The sequence below is a fragment of the Macaca fascicularis genome, chromosome 5 (assembly GCF_037993035.2).
Source record: "Macaca fascicularis isolate 582-1 chromosome 5, T2T-MFA8v1.1".
NCBI classification, from domain to species: domain Eukaryota; kingdom Metazoa; phylum Chordata; class Mammalia; order Primates; family Cercopithecidae; genus Macaca; species Macaca fascicularis.
Window position 1 is genome coordinate 64091486 of NC_088379.1, and position 24064 is coordinate 64115549.

Here is a 24064-nt window from a genome sequence, read left to right on the forward strand (position 1 = left end):
AGAAAAACGAAAAGAAAGGTAATGCATTTGTGGATTCCACAAACTCTTGGCCATTTATTTTTCTAATTCTCTTGTGTAAATTCCAAGTGTCGGTAGCTACTGTTACCTGAACATTTCACAGTACGCTGTTTTGTGATTGAGCAGAGAAAAGTCAGGTTTCTAAAATAATAATCGAAAGGTGAGTGATGTTTACGTTCTTTCTTTAGCTGTCATCTGCTTTTTAAATTTCTCAGGTCTGCTGAAGAGTTAAAGGCAAAGAGTTTAAATAGGTATTTTCCAATGAACGTGTTAGGATATAACCCAATGACTTCTTTGGCAGGCCTCAGTAAACTGAGCTAGGTCTGACTGAGGGTCCTTGCTGTGTTATTTCTTTCCTCATTGACTTCTCTTTCCTCACTCGAATAAGTTTATTCTTTTGGCAGTTAACCATAGTCATGTTATTATTTGTCAGTGAGTGAATAAGGAATTCACCCTTCCCAGTCTCTTTTGTGTTTTGCTCCAGGTCTCTTCTTTCTCATCTTTTCCTTAATTTTTCTCCCTCTTTCTTCCCCAACCCCTGACAACAGACTTAGGAATTTGAATATGAGCCAAATAATTAAAAAATAACAGCAGGATATTTCTACATCTCTATGAATGAACATGACTGTGTGGCTACTGCAGCTGCACGTATGGATTCATATCTACATTAATTATTGCATCATGGACTTCACAAAGCCAAGCCCCCAAATTAATCTCCGCCTCCTTCTCTGGCATTCAGAATATAAACTCACCAGAAACATTCCAAATGCAGAAGTGGTTCTCATCTTTTTTTTGCAGCTTAAGATCTGCCTTGATATTTGAAGAGATCTAAACTAGATCAATTTCTTTCACAGGATCAACTAAACAGGTTGTACTTTTTATTATGCATATCAATACTTAGATTTTAGATATAGAAAATATAGAATGCAAATTGTATATTACAAAGCTGTTAAAAAATGAAATATACAAAGACCAAAATCTTCATTGATACTTTAATTAATCATGTAAAGTATTTAAAACCTTTTAAAATAATTTGTTTGCTGTTAAAAATAATATTTTATGTTTATATAGTGTTTTGTTGCTTATTGCTTTAATGTAAAATTACAGTAGCATTGCTATCTTAAAAGTGCTGAATGCTGGACATGTTTTCCATTTTACTAATGAGAAAATAAAACAATCAGCGTATATGCGGGTAGAATAGAGATTGAATTTTAGTTTTGTGTTCCTGTGATGGGGGACTTGCAAATAGTGGCATTATTTTCATGTAAGAAACTTCAGATAAACATGACAGAAATCCACAGTACTTGGTAAATCATTAATATGTAGGTCATTGACATATATTGCCTTTTAAATCTGTGAATCCTTAGTAGAAACTAGAGAGCTCCTTGATCTAATAATCAAACTTAACGAATATTTCTCAACATATACTTTGTGTCATAGTGCTGGAGACTGAGATAGAAAGATGTACAAAAGAATAGTCTCTACTTTCAGTCACTTTGCCCTCATACAGGTAAATCTAAGAAAGTGGGGACTATAAGAACCCTATGTATCTATATCTACCGTAGTATTCCAGCACTGCCCACAGGGTCTAGGGACAAGGTAGGCATTCACACAGGGAGTGTTTGCTGTGTAAAAGGCAAGTTGGAAGATGCAGGAGAGGAGTATGCAGAAAGGAAGGAAGAAAGAGAGGAAGGAGAAAGGGAAGGAAAAACACTTTCTGAGTTTAATTGAATTTATAAGTCACATTGTAAACAATTTTTATTGATGTTTCTTTCTGAAGAACTGACCTATGTACTCAGGATATGAAGTAGACAATTTCTAACTGAAATAGATCTTTTGAGAAAAAGGGGATCACATAGGAAGTAAATCCATACATTGTAATATGAGACCATTTACCAAAAGGAACAAAATGAGAAAAGATATTTTATTACATGCCACCTACTTTGCCTCTCAGACCAAAATAGACTATGAAGGGGTAGCTGGAAGTCAGCCCACCACTTAATGATAAATCTACCACTCCCAGCTGACTATAAGCCAATTCTTACAAACTTGGCTGAACACCAAGAAAGTTATTCACATGAGTAAACAAACCAATAGGCAGGACAAATGGTGGTGCATTTTATACACATTTCTTCTAGTGAAAGATCTATTTTCTGAGACTAAGGAGAAGGCTTAGGGAACAAGTGATTTATTGATAAGACTAATTTGTAGTTTGGAAATAGAAATCTCATATTTTTGGTGACATTACATCTGATATGACATAGAGGAGAGTTTTTTAAAATTTGAGATTGTCCTAAGGGCTGGGGCAATTTATGTGTGTAGAAGAACGTAGGCAGGTTTTTGGGCAAATGTGAACAGGAGGAATATCTAGAAAGGTTAATGTCAGGAAGGGCAAAATATGTTGGGAAGCTATGTCAGAAACTTGAAATAAGGTAAGTTTGGCAGTTGAAGAAAAAAAGATACTAAAGGAATTTGAAAGCTAATGAAAGAAAGTTTGCCTAATTAAAAATTCTGTTAGTAACCTTGAACATGAAATAGATTGTCATGGGATCAGGAGATGAATTAGGAAATGATAACCATCTTGCTTAACCTTATCATTTTTAGCCAAGTCATTTAACAGGAGTATCCAATACCTTATTGATCAAATGGGGAAAAAAGTAATTTTCAAGGTCACAGAGGAATCCTTTATACTCTCAAGATTCCATTTCTTTGATATAACCATCACAGGGTCATTAATTTCATCTTCTTTTCTTTTAAATACATTCACCAAGCATTTGGTTTATTTTAATAAAATGATACGTATTCAGGAAATCAAAAATCTTTGACGTAGATACCCAGCCATAATAATCAAATGTAATGATCTTTATTGTTATTTGATGTATACGTAATTGGATAATTTGCTAAAATATTGTAATTCTTGACCTCTTTGTCTTTTTATATGCCCCAGCAATTTTGAAAGAAATTGAAGGCTCTGTGGTTTTTATTTATCATAGAATAAATATAATTGGGTATATCCATATTTTTATTTAGTTTTAAGCATATTACTTCATAATCACTTGTGCTTTCCTATTCTTTTATGTGTTAGACATCTTTCTAATATGGTTAAAAACTCTCTATGTGCCAAAACTATTTCATATGCAACTTTTCTATGTTTTTGCCCCATATGTGCAACAACTAAGAAGTGCTAAGTATGTAGGAGGGTCCCATGATATATGTAGTTGTTAATGGTAAAATATTGTTAAGTACATACAAAGTACAAAACACAGTTTTTTTTTTCAGTGTACCACAATGAATTCTGAACTTGACTATTATGAAAACTTTGAAGAACTCCATGGGGTTCTAATGTATAAAGATTTTGTCAAATATTGGGATGATGTGGAAACATTCCAGGCAAGACCAGATGATCTTGTCATTGCCACCTATCCTAAATCTGGTAAATCTCTTTGTTATTCTTTTTTCACCTAAAAATAATAAACCCACTGTAAATGGTAAATATTAAGGTGTTCATGTCATACACACTCATTCTCTATATTAAGAACAGATGCAGTAGTTTTGATATGAACATAGAAAAGGTAGCTCTATTCCATGACCACAATTTTTACCTATAACTTGAATAGCATATTGACAGATGGATGTTGTTGAGCACAGTTAGAAACTTACATAACTTACATAATGAACCTGTATTCATCCCATAATGAAAATTTAAAACTACCAATTGTTTACCTTATATCATTAATGTTGTTGTATATACAGAGTATAACCACCACTTTTTACATACTCTAAAACTCTCTTTCAGCTCACCGGCTCTTTAAGTCTATCTACAAAACTCCATTTTTAAGCAGAGTTCTGGAGTTTTACAACTATAGACTTCTAGAAATTAGACTAGTCTGAATTCATATTTCTCCATCTGGTTGTTCCATTTACCACTTGAAAATAGAGTCAAACACACTAAGTATTCCCTTCATTACCTTGACTCTAAATCTTCTTTATTTTCTTCCCTATTGGAATAAATGGCAGCTCAATACCAGTCATCTGAAGAGGAAACCCGTGAGCTATTCTAGATTCAATCCTTCATGCTTATTCATCTGGCATTTGTAACCAATCAAAATGTTTTGGTCATTTAGTCTGGTAGATATGTCTCACAGTCAGCCTCTTAACACATCTCTTGTCTCCCTTTCTATTGATCCCTCACTCCACTACTGTGTTTATTCTGGCACCAAAGAAATTCTTTTAAAACACAATTCTGATAATCTTGCTCTTCTGCTTAATATAATATATGTCAGTACTTTTCCACGATTTTTATAAAAACAACTTGGATTCTTTAGTATGAACTACAAGGCTTGCTATCTGCTTGCCTGAACCCCAACTCCTCTCTTCAGATAGGCTCTTTGATTTAGGTCTTATAGTCTATTTCCAATTATTTTCCTAACTACTATACCATTCTTAAGTATCAACTTTAGATTAAAAAGAGAGACCGGGCTTCTGCCTGGTAGAACTGTTTCTTATCTCCCACAAGTGGGGAATTTATACCAGTAATTATTAAGGCTAAGCTGAAGATCACATCCTCTCAAAAGCATTTCTTGTCAAAATATCATGTCAGCAGCAATAACAGTAGCAGCAGAACACTGTGTTATAGATTCCTTCTTTGCAGTTATTTAAATCCCTGTGCCATACTACACAATAGTATCTTAATAAAAACAAAATTTATTTTGCTATTGAACAATGTCACTGACTTCAAAAGGCCGTTAGCTCCCATAGGACAGGAACCAGATTTATCCGTTGCTAAGTTTTCTGACCTAGGCCCCAACGTGAGACATAATATGCCATCAATAGAATTTTTGAATGGAAACATGCTTGTGTGCATCACGTATTATTCAAGACTTCTTACTTTTTAGATGTAAAAATTTAAGTCCAAAACTGTTACCACCTTGCACAATGTCACAATTCATCATGAACAAATTTGGACACAGGTCTCAGATGTGCCCTACTATAATATTTATCTTTATCTTTTGAGGTTATTTTTGTGTCCTAAACATAAAATATTATAGAAAACATTTCCTGAGTCTGTGGCTGTTCAGACACCCTTTAAATAGCATTGCATTGGTACCTGCCAACTTTATCCATCTATAAATCCAGCACTCCTGTCATCAACTCTACATGGTCAGCAGGAGACTCAGGTTTATTTAATTTTTACAGGCACAACCTGGGTTAGTGAAATTGCATATATGATCTATAAAGAGGGTGATGTGGAAAAGTGTAAAGAAGATGTAATTTTTAATCGAATACCTTTCCTGGAATGCAGAAAAGAAGACCTCATGAATGGTAATGTTCAAGTTGATTTTAAAAACTATTTGCATATATTCTAAGGTGTGTATGTAGATGGTACAAGCAACAAGATCATAAGCAAGAAGGGAAATTAGTATCAGGTCTTCTACATAAGACAGCATATAAATTTATATAAAAATTTAAATCTTGACAGGCTTTGCAGTATAGCATATGTATGGCATGTGTCTGGAATATAGTGAATAAGGACAATTCTTATATGCCTTCAGTAGAGTTTAGTAATATGTAAACATGTATTTCTCTGTGGGTTAAATGTGATGATATTTTAAATACTGAGAAAAATACCCATACATTTTTCAATGATACATGCAAAAGTATATTTGCCACAGATTCTTTTAATATTGTGGAAAATTAGAAACAACCTAAATGCTAATCAACAAAAAAATACTTAAAGGTTGTATAATAACACTATAAAATCATTAAAAATTTTTGGATGTTTCTTGATAGTGCAGTTTAAATATAATATATCAAGAGAAAAAGAATTAAGAGCTATCAAAACATTCATCTGTGTGCATGGTATTGAGATGGCTGTAAATTTGAGAATATAAGTAGATTTGTATAGATGGTTGCTTGCCAAAATATTAATGATTTCTCTCAGGTGATGAAATTTTATTTCATTTTATATTTTTCTCTGTAATTTTCTCTATTTATAGTTCTTTCTTTCATAGTAAGTATTATTATTAGGAACACAACATAGAATCTTTTTTAATATTTAGTTTTTGTGAATATATATTAGATGTAAATATTAATGGGGCACATGAGATGTTTGCAATGCATGCAATGCATAATAATTACACCATGGAATATGGGGTGTCCATTCCCTCAAGAATTTATACTTTGTGTTATGTACAATCCAATTACAATATAGAATCTTAGAGTTACTTCTGTTTTATAAATATCTATATAAATCCACATAAGTAGTTATAATTTTTGAAGTTGCCTAACCTTTACTTTTTTAAAAATCAGGAGTAAAACAATTAGATGAGATGAATTCTCCTAGAATTGTGAAGACTCATTTGCCACCTGAACTTCTTCCTGCCTCATTTTGGGAAAAGAATTGTAAGGTAACCAGTGTCAAGTGTTCACAAAACTTCATCCAACTCCAAGAAATGATCGAATGATCTCATCAGCTATAAACACTTTTTTATTTATTCTTTCATTGAATCTATAGGCATTTAACAAATGTGGAATACAGTCAATATTGTCAGAGAGTCTATATTAATTCCAACTCTGTGTTTTTCCAGATGTGGTTCTAAAAAGTCCAGTTAAACTCCCTAAGCTAAGCCTAAGTTATTACATCTATAGAAGAAAGATAATAATAACATCTTTTTCATAGAGTTGTTCTAAGGTTTAAATGATAATGCTTGTAAAGTGCTTCACATAATTCCTAGCATGTTGTAAACAATAAATGGTAGCTACTTTTGTATTTGTTATTATTACTAATTGTACTGAATGTCCTCCCTTTGCAAAATACTGTGCTTGGTGTTGTTAGGCATGCAAATGAACAAGAAAAGGATAGGTCAGATAACTGTCCTATAATAACTATGTATCGAGTGCCTAATACGTGTTAGGGACATAACAATAAGATACATGCAAGCCTTGTCTTCATGGACACATAGTCCATTGGAGAAAAAGGACAGGTTAACAGACAAGACAAAAAGTATCATAAGTCAAGTAAGAGAGATAATTCTAACTTAGACACTGTAGGTAGGAAAGGCATCTAGGAGCAACATCTCAGATATTTGAATGGTGTATAGGAGGGATGACAATTCAGAGATAATCTGAGGGGGCATCTGAAATTAGTTGAGTTTGATTAAGTATACACATTGGCTAAATAAGTAAAGGGAGATTAGCTAGGAATTGATTATAAGAAATATTGAAAGTCAAGTTAAGATGTTTGGACTCTGCCATTTTAATGGTAATGAGGAGTAATAGACATATTAAGCTGATAGTTGATACTATCAGTTTTGCTCTTTAAAAATAATGTTGTACATGACCTCAAAATACAGGAAAAACATGAAGTTTGAGGCCACAAATTCTGTTCTTCAAGAACTTTCTGCCACCAGTGCTGTTCTTCAAGATCTTATAGTACTATTTGCAGTCATCACTAACAAAAAGGGGATGTATCCCAGTCATTACATATTCCCATTTTGTAATCTGTTACATGGCATATTTGACATTTCCTGTAGATCTACAGACAAAAATCAAAGATCTCCATGCTAGTTTGTTTTTGTCATTAGCAATCCTAGATCGACCATATGCGTCCTGCTGAAGTCATTCCATACATAAGGGCAGTCTCATTAGTAAACACCAGTTATATACTTTCCAGAAGATGTGTCATTATTATTTTTTAAGAGATTTGACCAATACACGTTTTTCCTTTGGAGGATAGGTGGTGGAGGTGGACTTGCTGTTAACTCCTTACTTCTCAAATGGAAACAGGTACCATACATTTATAATAGTCCAAGCCTTCACAAAACTGCTTATTTTTCAAGCATTATCAAAGACTAGGAGATAATTGGAGGGATTCATGTTTGGGTATTTCCAGAGTGATTTACAGAGAAACAACAACAGCAACAACATAAACCAAATAGATAGAGGATATTTGTAAATATCCTTTATGCAAATAGATAAAGGATATTTGGAATGATGAAACAGAAACTAAAAGTGATAAAGATAAGGAAATGACAAAAAGTAACAGACTAGTGGATAATATAAATAACAGGCCAATGGATTTGAGCCATTGGTGTGATTGTAGGAAAGGTATGTGGAATAACTGATGGGGAAGAAGGAAGAAGCGAGATTTCTTGAAAGAAAAGATTATGGCTCAGGATTATGCTTCAAAAGTGAAACCTTTATGGTGAAGGCTTTATTCAGTATTTGGTTACAAAAGTGATTACAAAAGTCTGAAGTAACATAGAAGTAATGATCAATAACTACATAAACTTAGAGAATCAAGTAGATCACACATACCAACAATAATATTACACAGAATGATAAAAGAATTTGAATGGAGAATGAAACCATGATGCAGGTATTCAAATCTTCAATTAAAGCAAGGGAATGACTACAAGCTTAGAAATGGCATCAGATAGGAGACGTATAGACTAGTTAAAGTATCATAGGAATAGGTGCAGAATTTTTAAGATAGATTATAATCACAAGTGAATCATTGGGAAACTGATAACTTTGACTCAAGAGAGATGCAGTGCAAGTCATATCTTCAGGAAAGAGCTGGATTTCCCTTGAGGACAGAAAAATAAGCGTGCACAGTAAAAAGTCTGGGGTATTGAATAAGATCTGCCAAAAGAAAGAATATAAACTAATAGGAGTTTAGGGAAAGAGAGATCACTCTTTTTTTCTGTCTGGGAAAATAAAAAACCTCATGGAGGACCTGAAGGCAAGCTACAAAATATGGATAGCATTTTGAGAAACGGAAAACATTCAAGAAAGAGAGACTAGAACAAAGAAGACAAGGGGTGAAAATTCTGAAGTAAATTAATACATACTGTGGCAAAGGGTTCCTCTCAGCTAACAGATGAAAAGAACTAGGAAGAGTTATAAGTAAGATTGGAAAAGTTCAATGTGGCTAATGATGGATTTTAGATGAAAAATGTTCACTTTTATTCTCTAGGTTTTAGAGGCTTTTACAAGAGGGCTATAAAATGAGAGCTATACATCTAAGAATAAGCTAGATTTCTATAAAATTGTTAGAAAATGTCATTGGTAAGACAATTTAGTAGCTTTAATCATATTCCACAAACAGTGGAGACTCAACAATATCCTTTCATGACATTGCTTAGGTGCCTGAGGAACTAAGTAGATGCCCATAAGGATACTGGACTTTACTTTCACAGGTCTTTTCATGTAACATTGAGTATCAGACCTAGAGTAGACCACAGATGATCTAACTCAAATCATTTGTTTAGTAAAGAAAACATTTAGGTCAAAAATTACTGGTACTTTGTATTCTTAGTGCCAAAACTAGAAACTAAAACCACAGTTTTCTGATAACTAATTCATTGGTATTTCTTTTGCATGTAAAATGGAAACTAACAAGCTGTTGGTAGAGATTATATTTTCACTGAGATCAATGTGCATATAACTAGAACCTCATAAACATGTTTTTTTTTTCCTGCAATATTGACAGTGAAGAGACCTCAGAGCTATATATTTTTTTAATTATGTAGAGTGGTGGTGTAGTATACAGACCAGAACACAGTATAGTTGACTGAATGATATGTCAAATGGTTTACTCTCATTGATTTACTCTCAATGCTATATTATTACTAAATTTCAGCTTTGTCTCTTCACTTTTAGATTGAGAATAATAAATAATGTAACTGACTTAATTTATATTGATAAAATTTACAACACTCAAATGAGGTATCATGTGTGAAAATGGCATAATAATGTTATTCTGTTTGTAGTGAGAACAAACAGAACAACACTACAAAAACCACTGCCATCTCAGGTTATTAAAGATGTCTTTATAAATAATTGTACATGTTTTATGTATTTTGTAAAATGAACATGCATTATGTTTATACTTGAAAACATAAATCCTTTTTATAAAAAATCTTGATGAGATTGTTTGAAAAAAAATGTTAAGTGGTTTAATATACAATTTCATCCTCTTAGATAATCTATCTTTGCCGGAATGCAAAGGATGTGGCTGTTTCCTTTTATTATTTCTTTCTAATGGTGGCTGGTCATCCAAATCCTGGATCCTTTCCAGAGTTTGTGGAGAAATTCATGCAAGGACAGGGTAGGAACAGCTTCTTTTCACTGAATCTTTTCAAGGTGATATAAAACAAATGCCATCTCTGAGTAAAAGTTTTTATCTGTTTTGGTATGCTTTCTTCCCTGATTCATAGTTAAAACATAGAAATTCTAATGGCGCCTGGAGGTTTAGAGCAACCATACTGTGTCCAGATATAGATAGATGGCAGAATCTGAGCACCCTGGTCCAACATCTAAAAATAAATATATAGAAGTATGTTTGGGGTCGGGTAGCAATTTTACTTTATAAGATTGAGACTCAGTGTCTGATTTTCAGCCTTGTCTCTTTTTAGTAGAAAAAATGTTTTGCATTATGTTATTACAACTCTCTTGAATAAGGAGGGGGGAAGAGATTAGAGAAGAGAGGATGTTCGTTTATTTTCAATAAAATTGCTAGGTTCTATATGAATCTGGAATTCACAAAGAAGGTTGACTATCTACAAAACTCTCCCTCATTCTACCCAGTGTGCAATCTGAATATTTTAACCAGATTTCTCAAATTTGTCAAGAGTTACTTGAGCAGATATTCTGGCAAGTTTTTCTTTTTCATTAAACATTTTGACCCAAGTGTTTAGATTTGAGGAAGAAAGGGTGCAAGATAGTCTAGTATTCACGAAAGAAGGCCATTCTGATCATGTAGCAACAATTATAAAGAAAAATAATAATGAGTTTTCATATCTACACGTGATAATATTAACTCAAGACAAGTATATGTGCTTTGTGTATGTTGCTACATTTTGGGAAAAGTTCTACTAAAGCATAATGAGTAAAACATATGCCTTAAGATTGTCAAGACCTCCACTGTAGGGCAGACAAATATAATTTTGCGTCACTACAAAGGGATAAATAAGATCACTATAAATTTCATTGTAGAATGTTTTCTGTAAAGAAAAATTCCCTAATGGAGTCAAAGAACAGAGGAGGTATACAATGACTTCAGGCAAAGCAGAACCTTTTAATTCACACAACATTATATTATTTTGTCAGCTTTATATTTTATGAAACATTTTTAGTATAAGTGAGGGAAGAGAAAGAAAAAGGAAGAGACAGCATTTGGTTATATTACATCATTTCTAAAATCTAATCTTCTGGAGTAAGAATGACACTAAGGGTACCTAGGAGAGCACCCCTTACCATGTAAACTAATAGTGTAATAAATACTCATATAGTTACTAGTTTTAGTTGCCAAATCTAGTTTGTAAATGGTAAATTTGAGACCGGAACTGCATTCTTCTGACTATTAGACCACTGCTAGTTTCACTAAGTCAACTCCCTTCACTAACAACGTGATTTTACACACACACACACACACACACACACATCAGTTTCAACAATTTTCTCATAAGCTTTAAATCAAATTGATGAGAGAACTTTCCCTACTGTTTTTGTCATAAACTATGTTAAATGATAAAATTCACACTATTTTTACATACACAGATTATTGAACATTCTTTGCCTCTCTTGCTGCAGAGAACTTTGCTTAGGATATACAGCTGATCTATTCTCATTTCATGATCATCTATTTATATTTATTTGTTGCTATTGTTGCTTGAACACTAGTTTTCAAGCAGTTTTAGAAATGATACCACTTTCACACTGTTTTTCTCTCTAATTTTAGTTCCTTATGGTTCCTGGTATAAACATGTAAAATCTTGGTGGGAAAAGGAAAAGAGTCCACGTATACTATTTCTTTTCTATGAAGACCTGAAAGAGGTGAGGAACTTGAAACACATAAGCAACTTGGTAATTTCTAAGAGTTGGCATTTGAAAATACTGTGGATACAAAAATATTCCTTTAAATAAATGATAACAGCCATCTTCTAAATTTTTATAAGAAAAGGACCAAAATAATCCAGATACTTTAGCATAGATTTGAAGCTAGCAAATAAAAATATTCTGAAAATAAATACATTTTAAACCGCAAGTCTCAAAAATGTCAAAGAAAAACTTTGAAAGAACTTGACTTCATGAAACAATAACAACACACACACACACAAACACACACATAGACACACACACACACACACACACACAAGGAATCAACATGGGAAAGTAATTAACTAGTCTTCAAATGTAGAGATGTTGCAATTGTTAGATAGGTACTATAAAATAACCATGCTTATTATGTTTAAATAAATAAAAGATGAAATTTTAAAAATTACAAAGAAACAAAAGCTATTAAAATTGACAGAGCAGATTTGAAAAAACTAACCAAATATAATTTCTAAAAATAGTTTAAAAATAAATATGGAAAATTAAGAGATGGGTTCAATAATAGATTAGACATGGCTACATAGTGAATAGTTGAAGTAAAAGATGGAGCTAAGGAAATTCCATAGAACGTAGCACAGTGAGATAAATAGGCTATTTGATGAAAAGTAATGGTTCTTACTAAGTATTAGCATTTAAAAAATAAAAAAGTTATTGGTATGTAAGACACAGTGATAAGGTCTCACATATATCAACTCAAACTTCCAGAAGAAGAGTGTAAAGAGAACGTTGAAATATCAATACACAAATTTTTATGGGCTTAAAATTTTCCCATAATCTAGTTTTTCTTCAGTTTTATTGTTAGTCAGTGTAATCCAAAATAAAAATCACTATGAGATACCGGTTTTGCACCCACTACACTGATAACAGTTGGGAGGCCGAGGCGGGTGGATCATGAGGTCAGGAGATCGAGACCATTCTGGCTAACACTGTGAAACCCCGTCTCTACTAAAAAAAAAAATACAAAAAATTAGCCGTGCGTGGTGGTGGGCACCTGCAGTCCCAGCTACTCTTGAGGTTGAGGCAGGAGAATGGCGTGAACTTGGGAGGCGGAGCTTGCAGTGAGCTGAGACCATGCCACTGCGCTCCAGCCTGGGTGACACTGAGACTCTGTCTAAATAAATAAATAAATAAATGAATAAATATCTGACAATAACAAATATTAGGATGCGAATCAGTGAAAACTAACACACTGTTGATCATAGCATAAAAAGATACAAACACCATGGAAACAACCTGTCATTATCTAGCAAAGGCAACCATGCACATAGTTTAAGATCCTGAAATTCTACTCTTGGACATATACTCTAGAAAAACTCTCACTTGTGTACATTAGGTTATATATTCAATAATTTTCATAGTAGCATTCTTAATAACTGTAAAATTTGAAAACAACCCAGGTATACATATACCAAAGAATCTATATATAATGTATTTTATTGTATTATAATTAGATATTATATTATAATCAAAGGGAATATGCTTCAAAAACACATATCAGTTACGTAAAATCAAACTATATGTTGTCTACAGATACATACCTAAGTTTGAAACCTATAGAGCAGATAATTTGAAAAATTTGAAATTAGCAGATTTTTTTCTTTCCTTTTTCTTTTTTTTTTTTTTTTTTTTTGTTTTGTTTTTGTGGGATGGGAGTAGAGGGTGAAGGGAATTCAAAAGAAAAAAAAAAAAACTAGAAAACTGTGAACGTTTTTTCCATAAGTTAAGTAGTAGGTAGTAGGTGGTGTACATTGTTTTATTATTTAAATGAGATATATACATATATCTCATAATTTTTAAAACATAGAAAACATAATGAGTTTCTTTATTAAGAGGTGAGAAATTTCTTCTATTTTCTTATCCTTTACTATCACCAAAAAAGCAATTGATCTCCATGTCTTATTCATATATTTGAATAACCTTTAAAATCCTTTATAGTAGTTCAGTAATTTTAGAGTTTTTTTTGGTGAGCATTTATTTAAAATAAAATCATAAATAATATTTTATAAGTTAAATTATAGAATTTAATACTAGATCAAATTTGAATAAGAAAAGCAGTCATGACCTATAGTTTATTATATTATCTAATACTGTGCTCTGTAACTAGACTATTAATGACAGTGAATTTGAAATGCACACAAACAAAATTAAATAGTTACTCCACTCTCTTCCTCCATTCCAAATTGTCCATGTCTACTTACTCCCGATTTTGGCCAATAATGGCCATGTTTAGGTTTCCTCTATATTTGAATTAATAAGAAGGCTAAGAATACACAAATTAATTTTTATTTGTTTCTACAATGTATCCAGTAGGAAAAAAAACAAGATATTATCACTATATATATGTATATATATACACACACACATATGTATATATAAAATAAGATTATGTGTATATATTAAATATGTACACATACATATGAGATGCTTACTTTACACCCATATATACACATAATATTTTTTCTTGTGTCTTGAAGCATCATCTTTTTTAATTTTAATTTTTAATTTTTATGGGTACACAGTAGGTGTATATATTTAGGGGCACATGACATATTTTTATATAGGCCCACAATGCGTAATAATCACATCAGGGTATATGAGGTATTTATCACCTCAAGCATTTATCATTTCTTTGTGTTACAAACATTCCAATTATAGTTTTTAATTATTTTAAAATGTACAATAAATTATTGTCGACTGTAGTCACCATGATGTGCTATCAAATACTAGATCATTCTATCTAGCTCTATTTTTGTACTTATTAACTATCCCCACTTTAGTATTGCAAGTAGTTGCACTGAGTGATATAGCTGAATAATGGGGTATATTATAGGAGTGGCACAGATATGGGGATGTTTGTAGCTATGGTATATAGACAACTGATGTTGCATTGTGAGTATTTGACGTTTTACAACTTTTCTTAATTTTTCTTGTTTCTTTGTTTCTCACACCAATAAATTAGGAGAAAAATGAAAATTGCCTGCATATTTTTATCCCCCAAACTTGATTTTTCACAGGGGACTTTAGGTTTTGAGTATGATATTTGTATTCATAGATAACATCTATTATGTGTGATTATGCATCAAGGACTACAATAAACATTCGCAAATATTATCTCATTTAGTTTTTTGAAAAATCTTTAAGGTATCTTTTATAAACATTTTATGGATGAGGAAAATTATGCTTAAAACAGATTTAAAAAAATTTCTCCAAAAGTGTTCTTTTTCCTCATTAGAAATCTAAATCTAATATCAGTAGGAGAAAAGAGAAAGGTTTATTTTTTCTTTCATTTAGATAGTGATTTATTCATTTTTAGCAGTTTTAGCAATTTAGTTCTCAAAACATTTTTTCTCCCTAGGATATCAGAAAAGAGGTGATAAAATTGATACATTTCCTGGAGAGGAAGCCATCAGAGGAGCTTGTGGACAAGATTATACATCATACTTCATTCCAGGAGATGAAGAACAATCCATCCACAAATTACACAACACTGCCAGACGAAATTATGAACCAGAAAGTGTCGCCCTTCATGAGAAAGGGTGAGAAAGTCTTGTGGTTTGCCTCAATACTAGAGGAAGTCACAAACTGATATGGTTATAAGCAAAACTCTAGTGAGGTATTTTAATGCCTGTGAACCCAGCTTCAGTTTTCTTCAACAGTCTCTCATATTTGAACACACTCTTTAAGTTACACTTCTATTATATTGCAATTACCTGTTGATATTTAGTATATGCATCATATTATGTTAAAAATAACGAGCAGACACCTCAATCGCAGCACTGGAAATAATATCACACCCTACTAGTTGTCATTAACCAAGCCTATATGCCTCAGTGTTGCTATATATCATATAGTTCCTTTAAGTTCTAACCAGAAATTCAGCAGAAACGTTTTATTCCTATCTCTTTTTGCGTTGAAGAAATAAGTTTAGAATAGTTTGTCAACATTTTTTTTTTAACAAGTGGCAAACACCTATCAAGGGTAAGTGGCAAAAAATAGAAATTCAAATATAGCTCTGTTTAGCAAAAATTATCAACATATAAGGAGAAAAACATTCTATTTGGGGGGAGGCACAGCCTGATGAGATATAGCCAGTTAAAAATTTAAAGGCATGTCAGATATTCAGATATTCAGAGTATTGTGACACCAGTCTATTGATATGTGAGGAAGCAGAAACAAACAGAATAGAATCAAATCTTGCTCTTTGAACCATATTGTCAGTGAGAGCATCAGGGACTTTTTAAAATAACAGAAATAGCAAACCTGGTACTGGAGAAAAACAAAACAAAACAAGGAGCCACTGAAAAGAGAATCAATTCTCAAATTATATTTTAATTATGTACTCTTTTGATTATCTGTTTCTTTTTTTTTTGTTTTTTGAGACAGAGTCTCGCTCTGTTGCTCAGGCTAGAGTGCAGTGGCACAATCTCGGCTCACTGCAACCTCCGCCTCCCAGAATTAGCAGTTCTCCTGCCTCAGCCTCCTGAGTAGCTGGGATTACAGGCGTGCGCCACCATGCCCGGCTTTTTTGTATTTTTAGTAGAGACGGGGTTTCATCATGTTGGTCAGGCTGGTCTCAAACTCCTGACCCCATGATCCACCCGCTTCAGCCTCCCAAAGTGCTGGGATTACAGGCATGAGCCACCGCACCCAGCCTATCTGTTTCCTTTGTCAAAATTCTACGTATAAATATTACAAAGGACTTAAAACAGTTGTCATACTTGCAAATGGTGGCTTGCTGCTATACCCTCAGAACCTATCTGATTTTTTTAGGATACACATTTTCTGTCTTCTGGGTTTTGGGTTATTTCAGTGGGAAAGTTTAGAGCTCCTTGAGCTAGAGGGCAAGTGAACTCTTGAACAGTTTGAAAAAGAAGGCGACTTCCTTCTTCAAGGTGAGTGTTGGAAGTGTGTTGGAAAGCAAAACAGGAAAAGCCTGCTGGACTATTGTCATTACACAGAAGGGAAGCACTGTCTGGCTGGCAGTAGCCGGAGAAGTCATAAAGAGGCAGTAGATATAAAGAAAGCCTGAATATCAATAAAGAATTAGATGTGGTTAAGGGAATAACTTCCAAGCTTATGTGTAGATACCTGGTGTTGACATTACACAGGTCATTAAAATGTACATGGAGAAACCACAATATGATAAGGAATAAAATGAATTTATTTTTGAACTAATTGAATTTGAAAAACTTGGCCATCTTTCAGGTGGCAAAGTCATGCAGGCGGTTGTATATAAAGCTTAAGTCTGGATTTTAGTGCTAACAGCATTAAGATGATATTTAACACCTCGAGAGCGGGTAAAACATGGATCTTATCCTGGGAGCCCCAACAACTGAGATGAAACTTGAGAAGAAAAAATAAAGTGGCATGAGAAGAAAGAATCAGAGAATTAAATTTGTCATTTTTTTAAACAAATTAGGACAAGCCCACCTTTGTAAGCCCAAATAACTATATCATTAATGGTATACATTTTATTCCTAAAATTGAGAATTACAAGAATAATATTTGATTAGGTGTAAATGAAAGTTATGAAATTAGCAAACCTAATGATTCTTTTTTGAAGGCTTAATACTTACTGCACTTTCTTTTTTGTTACAGGAATTACAGGAGACTGGAAAAATCACTTTACAGTAGCCCTGAATGAAAAATTTGATAAACACTATGAGGAGCAAATGAAGGAATCTACACTAAAGTTTCGAACTGAGATCTAAGAAGGTCTTTCTTTACTTAACATATCTGATATTAAAGATTTCTTTTCATTATTCTCCACTTTTTCTTATTTTAGATTGCTAGAAAAGACATAATCATGGATTACGGTGACAATTTCTTTTTAAATTTTTGTTTAACAATTTTTTTGAGACAGAGTCTCACTCTCTTGCCCAGGCTGGAGAACAGTGGCACAATCATGGCTCATTGCAGCCTTGACCTCCTTGACTCAAGTGATCCTGCCACCTCAGCCTCCCAAGTAGCTAGGACTACAAGCATGTGCAACCACGCTTGGCTAATTTTTTTATTTTTTTAATTTATTTTGTAGAGATGAGGTCTTACTATATTGTCCAGGCTCATCTTGAATTCCTGGGCTCAAGTCTCCCAAATAGCTGCAACAACAGGCACACACCACCATGCTCAACTAATTTTAATTTTTTTTTTTTTTTTTTTTTGTATAGACAGGGGCTTGCTATATTGTCCGGGCTGGTGTCAATCCCTTGAGTTCAAGTGATCCTCCCACACCAGTCTCCCAGAATACTGGGGTTACAGGCATGAGGCACCATGCCTGGCCCAGGTAACATGTTTATTGAGCTGTACATATACATGAGAAATAAGAAATTTTTTTTTTCTGCTATCATCTCTTAAATTTTGTTTTCTTTTTCTTTTGCTTCCTCTTCTTCTTTTCTATTTTTTATAAATATTATGTACAACTATAACCTATGGGAATGACGTAGTAACATAGAATATTCATCTTGTTAGAGTTGTATTAAAAATAAACAAGCATTTCAAATTATTTCTGTGATTGATTTTTCCATTTAGTAGGACATTAGTATATAATAAAAATGGTGCATGAGCTTTGAAGACTCTGGAAGAAGGAATGAAATAATATATAATTTGGGGGCATAACTATAGCTATGATTTCTTTCCTTATTTTCTTTGATTTTATTTATTTATTTCTTATTTATTTATTTATTTATTTTTTGAGACGGAATCTCCCTCTGTCGCCCAGGCTGGAGCATAGTGGCGCCATCTCAGCTCACTGCAAGCTCCGCCTCCCGGGTTCACGCCATTCTCCTGCCTCAGCCTTCGGAGTAGCTTGGACTACAGGCGCCCGCCACCACGCCCGGCTAATTTTTTGTATTTTTAGTAGAGACGGGGTTTCACAGTGTTAGCCAGGATGGTCTTGATCTCCTGACCTCGTGATCCGCTCGCCTCAGCCTCCCAAAGTGCTGGGATTATAGGTGTGAGCCACTGCGCCCAGCCCATTTTCTTTTACTTTCTACAAAATGAGTTAATTTTAAATTTACCTTAGTCTAACTCATTTTTTTTTAACATAACACAACTGATTTCCAAACATCTAAAGATAATTCCAATGAGTGTTATTTATCTTCAACTAGTTTGAAATATTTATGATTTAGGGTTCCTTTCTATTCTTTTTCTGTACTATGTTTAGTCAATGCTTCCTTTCATTAACACAGAGGAGACAAGATCATTACATATTTACCTTGGGTCTTCAGTAGAACACTTATCTAGACTACAATAGACTAAAAGGCCAAATCTGGGGAGAAATCCAGATGATTTAGTTTCTTATTTTTTGGAGAAAAGTTCATGGATTTCTGAGCACCTTGTTCAATAGTTATAGTTTTTCAGAATCAAAGTTTTTCTTTAAATGATTAACACAGTTATTCATTATACAAAAATTGGAGAGTCTTGGAAACTATTAAGATATTGCAGAGGACAGTCTTTGCTAGGGGAATCAGAATGAATCCCTGAAAACAACAATTGTTATACATTTTTTATGTGCCCATTTAGCCATAATTTTTTAAGTTTCACATTATAATGTCCAATAACTTTGTTAGCATGTATTTTGTAAGACTCATAGTTGATGTTGCCCACATTATAATTGACGTAAGTTAAGGAATAATAAACCTACATATCTTTCTGACATCAGTCCTTAGTGGAATAACATATTCCAGTTTAGCCTGAATAAAAATTGGACCAATTACATCTTTCCAAAACTTGCCCAGAAACTTTTGTATCTTCTTTGGAGAAGTAATAGGGCTGGGATCTAGCTTCAATTTCACATGGAAACTTTAACCCCTTTAGATTCTTGGCATCTTCCTGGAGCTGGGCTTACAGTCCATATGGACTGGAGACAATGAAAACCTTGGACAGCATCATGTGGTAAAATACATAGGGGAGGCCAGTGTAGCTTTGGTTCTGTGCTTCCAAGAAAGCTACAGAAATTTTTATCTCATTGCTTAGTATTTCCAAATAATTATATCTCTAGAGCAATGCCTTCAGGCCCAGATAAATTCATAGAAATACTTTTTAAAGGTTTGTTGACTGACTAATACCATGTGTTATCATTTGTATGTGTTCCCCAAAAGTTTATGTGTTGAAAACTCAATTAATCTGCCCTCATGAATGGATTAATTGACTAATGAGAGCTCTGCACTCATGAATGGATTGATGTCACTATCCCAGGAGTGGGTTCATTATTGCCAGAGAGACTTTGTTACAAAAGTGAGTCCTCTTTGGCTCTTGCTGTCTCACATTTGATGCCTTTTATGTTATGTTGCAGCAAAAGGCCCTCACCAGATGCCAGTGCCATGCTCTTGGACTTTTCAGTTTCCCAAACTGAGCCAAAGAAATTTCTGGATTTTATAAATCCCAGTTTATGGTGTTCTGTATAGTAACAGAAAATCAACATCTGTCAACACTAGGAAGTATTCAGTTAGCACTTATGGGTGTGATAATTGCTCATAATCAGAGCCATCCCATAAAGTTCCTTCATATGATTAAAATACCTTAGAATTCAACTTAAGAAACGAATAAATGAGATTGTATGGGACTATACCTGACAGCATAAAATAAACAAGCATCCATGTTGATATAAATAAATGATTAAATAATTAAATGTGGTAAATAAATATACCATACAGAAGAATTTCACCTACTTACATATAGTTCCCCATGCCATTCCTTAAGTGTGAGATTCATATAGGGATTTTCTTATAAAGGGCAAGAAGTACAGTATGGGGGGAAGAGTAATTTTAGAGTGGAGAAACCCTACCTCAGCCAGGTAATTCCCCTTTTGTATATGACTAATTACCTGATCACGCAGATCACCTTCTATGTTCTGCTCCCTATCAGACCTCTGATCTCACTGCCACTTTCACATTCCCCAGGGATGCTACTGTCTGCTAGGCCTCTGAAACTCCTTAGCCCCTTGTCATGCTACCATTTTCAAAGAAACAAATGGAAACAAAAAGAAGAGAGAAAAGGAATTTTCACTTATTTTTAGATCTAATGTCTTCAGGGTTCAATCAAAAGTACAGCGTCATAAAAGACCTCCTTCTTCTCTCTTTGCTGACACCTACCTTATCCTCATAAGCCAGAAGACTTGGAAAGGTTCTGGTTCATGTCTCAGGTAACTTCTGAGAAATCAAGACATGTCTTCATTGGAATAGCAAGATTTAACTCTCTTGAATTCTGTTCTTTCTGGGTTTTGGCCCAATATTTAAAAATTTTATTCTCAGTTCAGCAAAATGAAATAAGCTTAAAATAAGCAGAATAAAGTAAAAAATAAAAACAAAAACAGAAATAAACTGGATACAGGAAAACAATGGAGAAAATTAATGAAAGCAAAAGCTATTTCTCAAAAAGGATTAATAACATTAATAAACCTCTACAAAGACTGACAAAGATGGGAAAACAAAGGACCTACATCACTAAAATCAGCAATAAAATAAGAAATATAACCACAGATTCTATAACCAGTGAAAGCATAAGAAGAAAAGCCTGTAAGCTTTATGCTAGTACGTTTGACAATTTAGAAAGAATGGCCAATTCCTTAAAAATCACCTACTACCAAACTCATAGAAGACAAAATAAAATAACTGAATCGTCCTATAACCATTACACATGTAATAAAATACTCTTGAAAGAGAATTCCCAAAGCCTAGATGACTTCAGCGAATTTTATGAAACATTTAGAAAAGACACCTAGTAATTGTAATGATACCTGTCTTAAAATATTAAAAACTGGCCAGGGGCAGTGACTTAACACCTGTAATCCCAGCACTTTGGGAAGTCGAGGTGGGAGGTTCGCTTGAATCTAGGAGTTTAAAACTAGCCTGGGCAACATAGTGAGACCCCATCTCTACTATGTATGTATAACTGGTTTGAGATTCTTGTAATTTTTCACATAACCAATATATTTTCTATTATGTGGTTCTTTTTTGTCTTTAGGGTTTGAATCATGATGCTGAGAAGTGGCAAAGTTTTTAAATTTTCAAGTCTATCAATCTGCACCATAATGGAACTTAAAGTTGAAGTTGAACCCTCTCATTTAACAAAATATGAAGACACAGTTATATATTCATCCTTTCTGAACATCCTAAACTAATAGTTTATTTGACTCTATAAAAAGGTCTTGATTAATTTTTTTTCTTCTCTTTCAGGGAAAAAGCCAAAAAAACCTTAATAAGAAGAATAATAATAATTACTGTTAATATTTTATTTATCATTGTATGTGTCACGGATTGTTCCAAGTGCTTTATTCATTTCATTGTCACAACCCTTCAATAAAATGGAACATAAAGTCATTCCCATTTTAATGATAATGACATTATGGCAAAGAAAATCTGTACAATCTATACAAATTATCCAAAAATCACACATGGAAAGTCCTTGTGAAAACCTGGTCCCAGATCCATAGTAGATGTTCCCTAAATGGTAATTTCTGCATCTATCTATCTAACCCCTACCTAAATTTTTTTTTTTTTTTGAGACAGGGAGGGTCTCGCTCTGTCATGCAGGCTACAGTACATTGGCACAATCATAGCTCACTGCAGCCTCAAACTCAAACTCCTAGGCTTATTTCATTTTCCCACCTCAGCCTCCCAAGTAGCTGAGACTATAGGCAGATGCTATCATGCTTGGTTCAACCCTGACCTACTTTTTATTTTACAAAATAGAAAACTTTTCGCTAATTGTTTTATAACAAGCTGTTCGATATTGTTGATATTTCAATCTCCAATTTAAAATTTCAGATAAAACCATATTATCGTAAAAGCATGATGACAGGAACACAGTATTATTATGGAAACAAAGACAAAATAAATTAATACAGATACACAAACACATGTATACAAAATTATATTTTTAATAAAGATACAGGTTTTACTTTTGAAATATGTTTCATTTAGACTGCAAAACAAGCAAGAAGATCTCTTATGAATCAGAGTTGTTTATACTCTTAGGAAGGAAGATAATGATCTAACCAATCTCTTTCATTGGGAACTGTTTTCTGAATATTATAAGGCCCCAGGGATTCCAGATGGAATAGAGTGTAATTAACTCTTCACCATCAAATACCTGTGTTAGAAGACCTTGAGAATGAATGTTTGCCTAGTAGCAAATGGCATCCTACTTCTTGACTACACTTGCGCCTGAGGATACAAAAGGACAAGGTGTATTTAACCTTAGAATGTCTCTGTAAGATGAAAACAAATAAATGCAATTATCTCCACTTAAAGTCTAAAATTGGCAAACACTTATAAGATAAATGACTTGTTCAAGACTGACTAGTAGGAAGAGTTTTAGTATAAAAACTTAAACTCATTATCTCTTTTTTAAATGGGACTGAATGGAGGATTGAGAATGGCTCTTTATGTGAAAGATAATATATTTAATATATTTTCTTTTGTTTTAAGGCAGTATTGAAATGAAAAAAGAATTAGCTCTTAGATTCTGATAGCATACATGGTGATAATGTAATAATTTTAGTAATAATTAAGCTATATTGGGTAATTTTTGCACGCCAAACAGCATACTGAATATTTACATGTTAAATCATTCCTTTTATGAAATTTTAACAATGAAAAAGACATAATAGCATGATTCTATGAAGAATCTGCTAAGATAAAGAATCCTAGGCCAGGAACTGTGGCTCAGCACACTGGGATGCCAAGAGGGAGAATAGCTTGAGGCCAGGAGTTTGAGACCAGCCTGGGCAGAACAGCCTAGTTTCTACAAAACAACACAGTCTCTACAAAAATAAAAATAAAATACATAAATAATCCTCTACTCAATAACAGAGTTCATTTGCCCAAAGATACATATTTGGTAACTGAACATTTCTAATGATACTATGAATTTCAAAACTATTATTATTAGGTTGAAATGTTAGTGTATGAAACAGAAATCATACCTATCAATCAGTATTTGATAAATATTTATCTTCTACATTTATTTTCTTTAATAATGTACATTGGTCACTATTCCTGTTTATTATTGCACCTTTATCTTCTTTACAGTCCCAATCATAGCCTTTCTGTCTCCACTTATCATAAATTCAGTTTGAATCTTCCAGTTCTCCAAATAGACATAATGGCTATCTTTCTGTTTCTAACACTTTTATAATAGTTCAAGT

The 24064-nt window shown here is 33.3% G+C and overlaps 1 protein-coding gene across 5 annotated transcripts; it reads left to right on the forward strand.

Annotated features, from left to right (window-relative positions):
- The first annotated feature begins 786 nt into the window (after positions 1-786).
- On the forward strand, positions 787-22240 carry SULT1E1 (sulfotransferase family 1E member 1). Of its 5 annotated transcripts, XM_045392533.2 has the most exons (9): positions 787-886; positions 3298-3451; positions 5215-5340; positions 6328-6425; positions 10003-10129; positions 11762-11856; positions 15272-15452; positions 17515-17631; positions 21880-22240. In XM_045392533.2, the coding sequence occupies exons 2-8, from the start codon at positions 3307-3309 to the stop codon at positions 17625-17627; spliced, it is 885 nt and encodes a 294-aa protein (XP_045248468.1). In that variant the 5' UTR covers positions 787-886; positions 3298-3306; the 3' UTR covers positions 17628-17631; positions 21880-22240. The 5 variants fall into 5 exon arrangements, with proteins under 5 accessions (XP_045248468.1, XP_015305561.2, XP_065401196.1 ...); XM_015450075.4 differs by lacking the exon at positions 21880-22240 and having other exon boundaries at positions 17515-18415; XM_065545124.2 differs by lacking the exon at positions 21880-22240 and having other exon boundaries at positions 787-3451; positions 17515-18415.
- The last annotated feature ends 1824 nt before the right edge of the window (positions 22241-24064 follow it).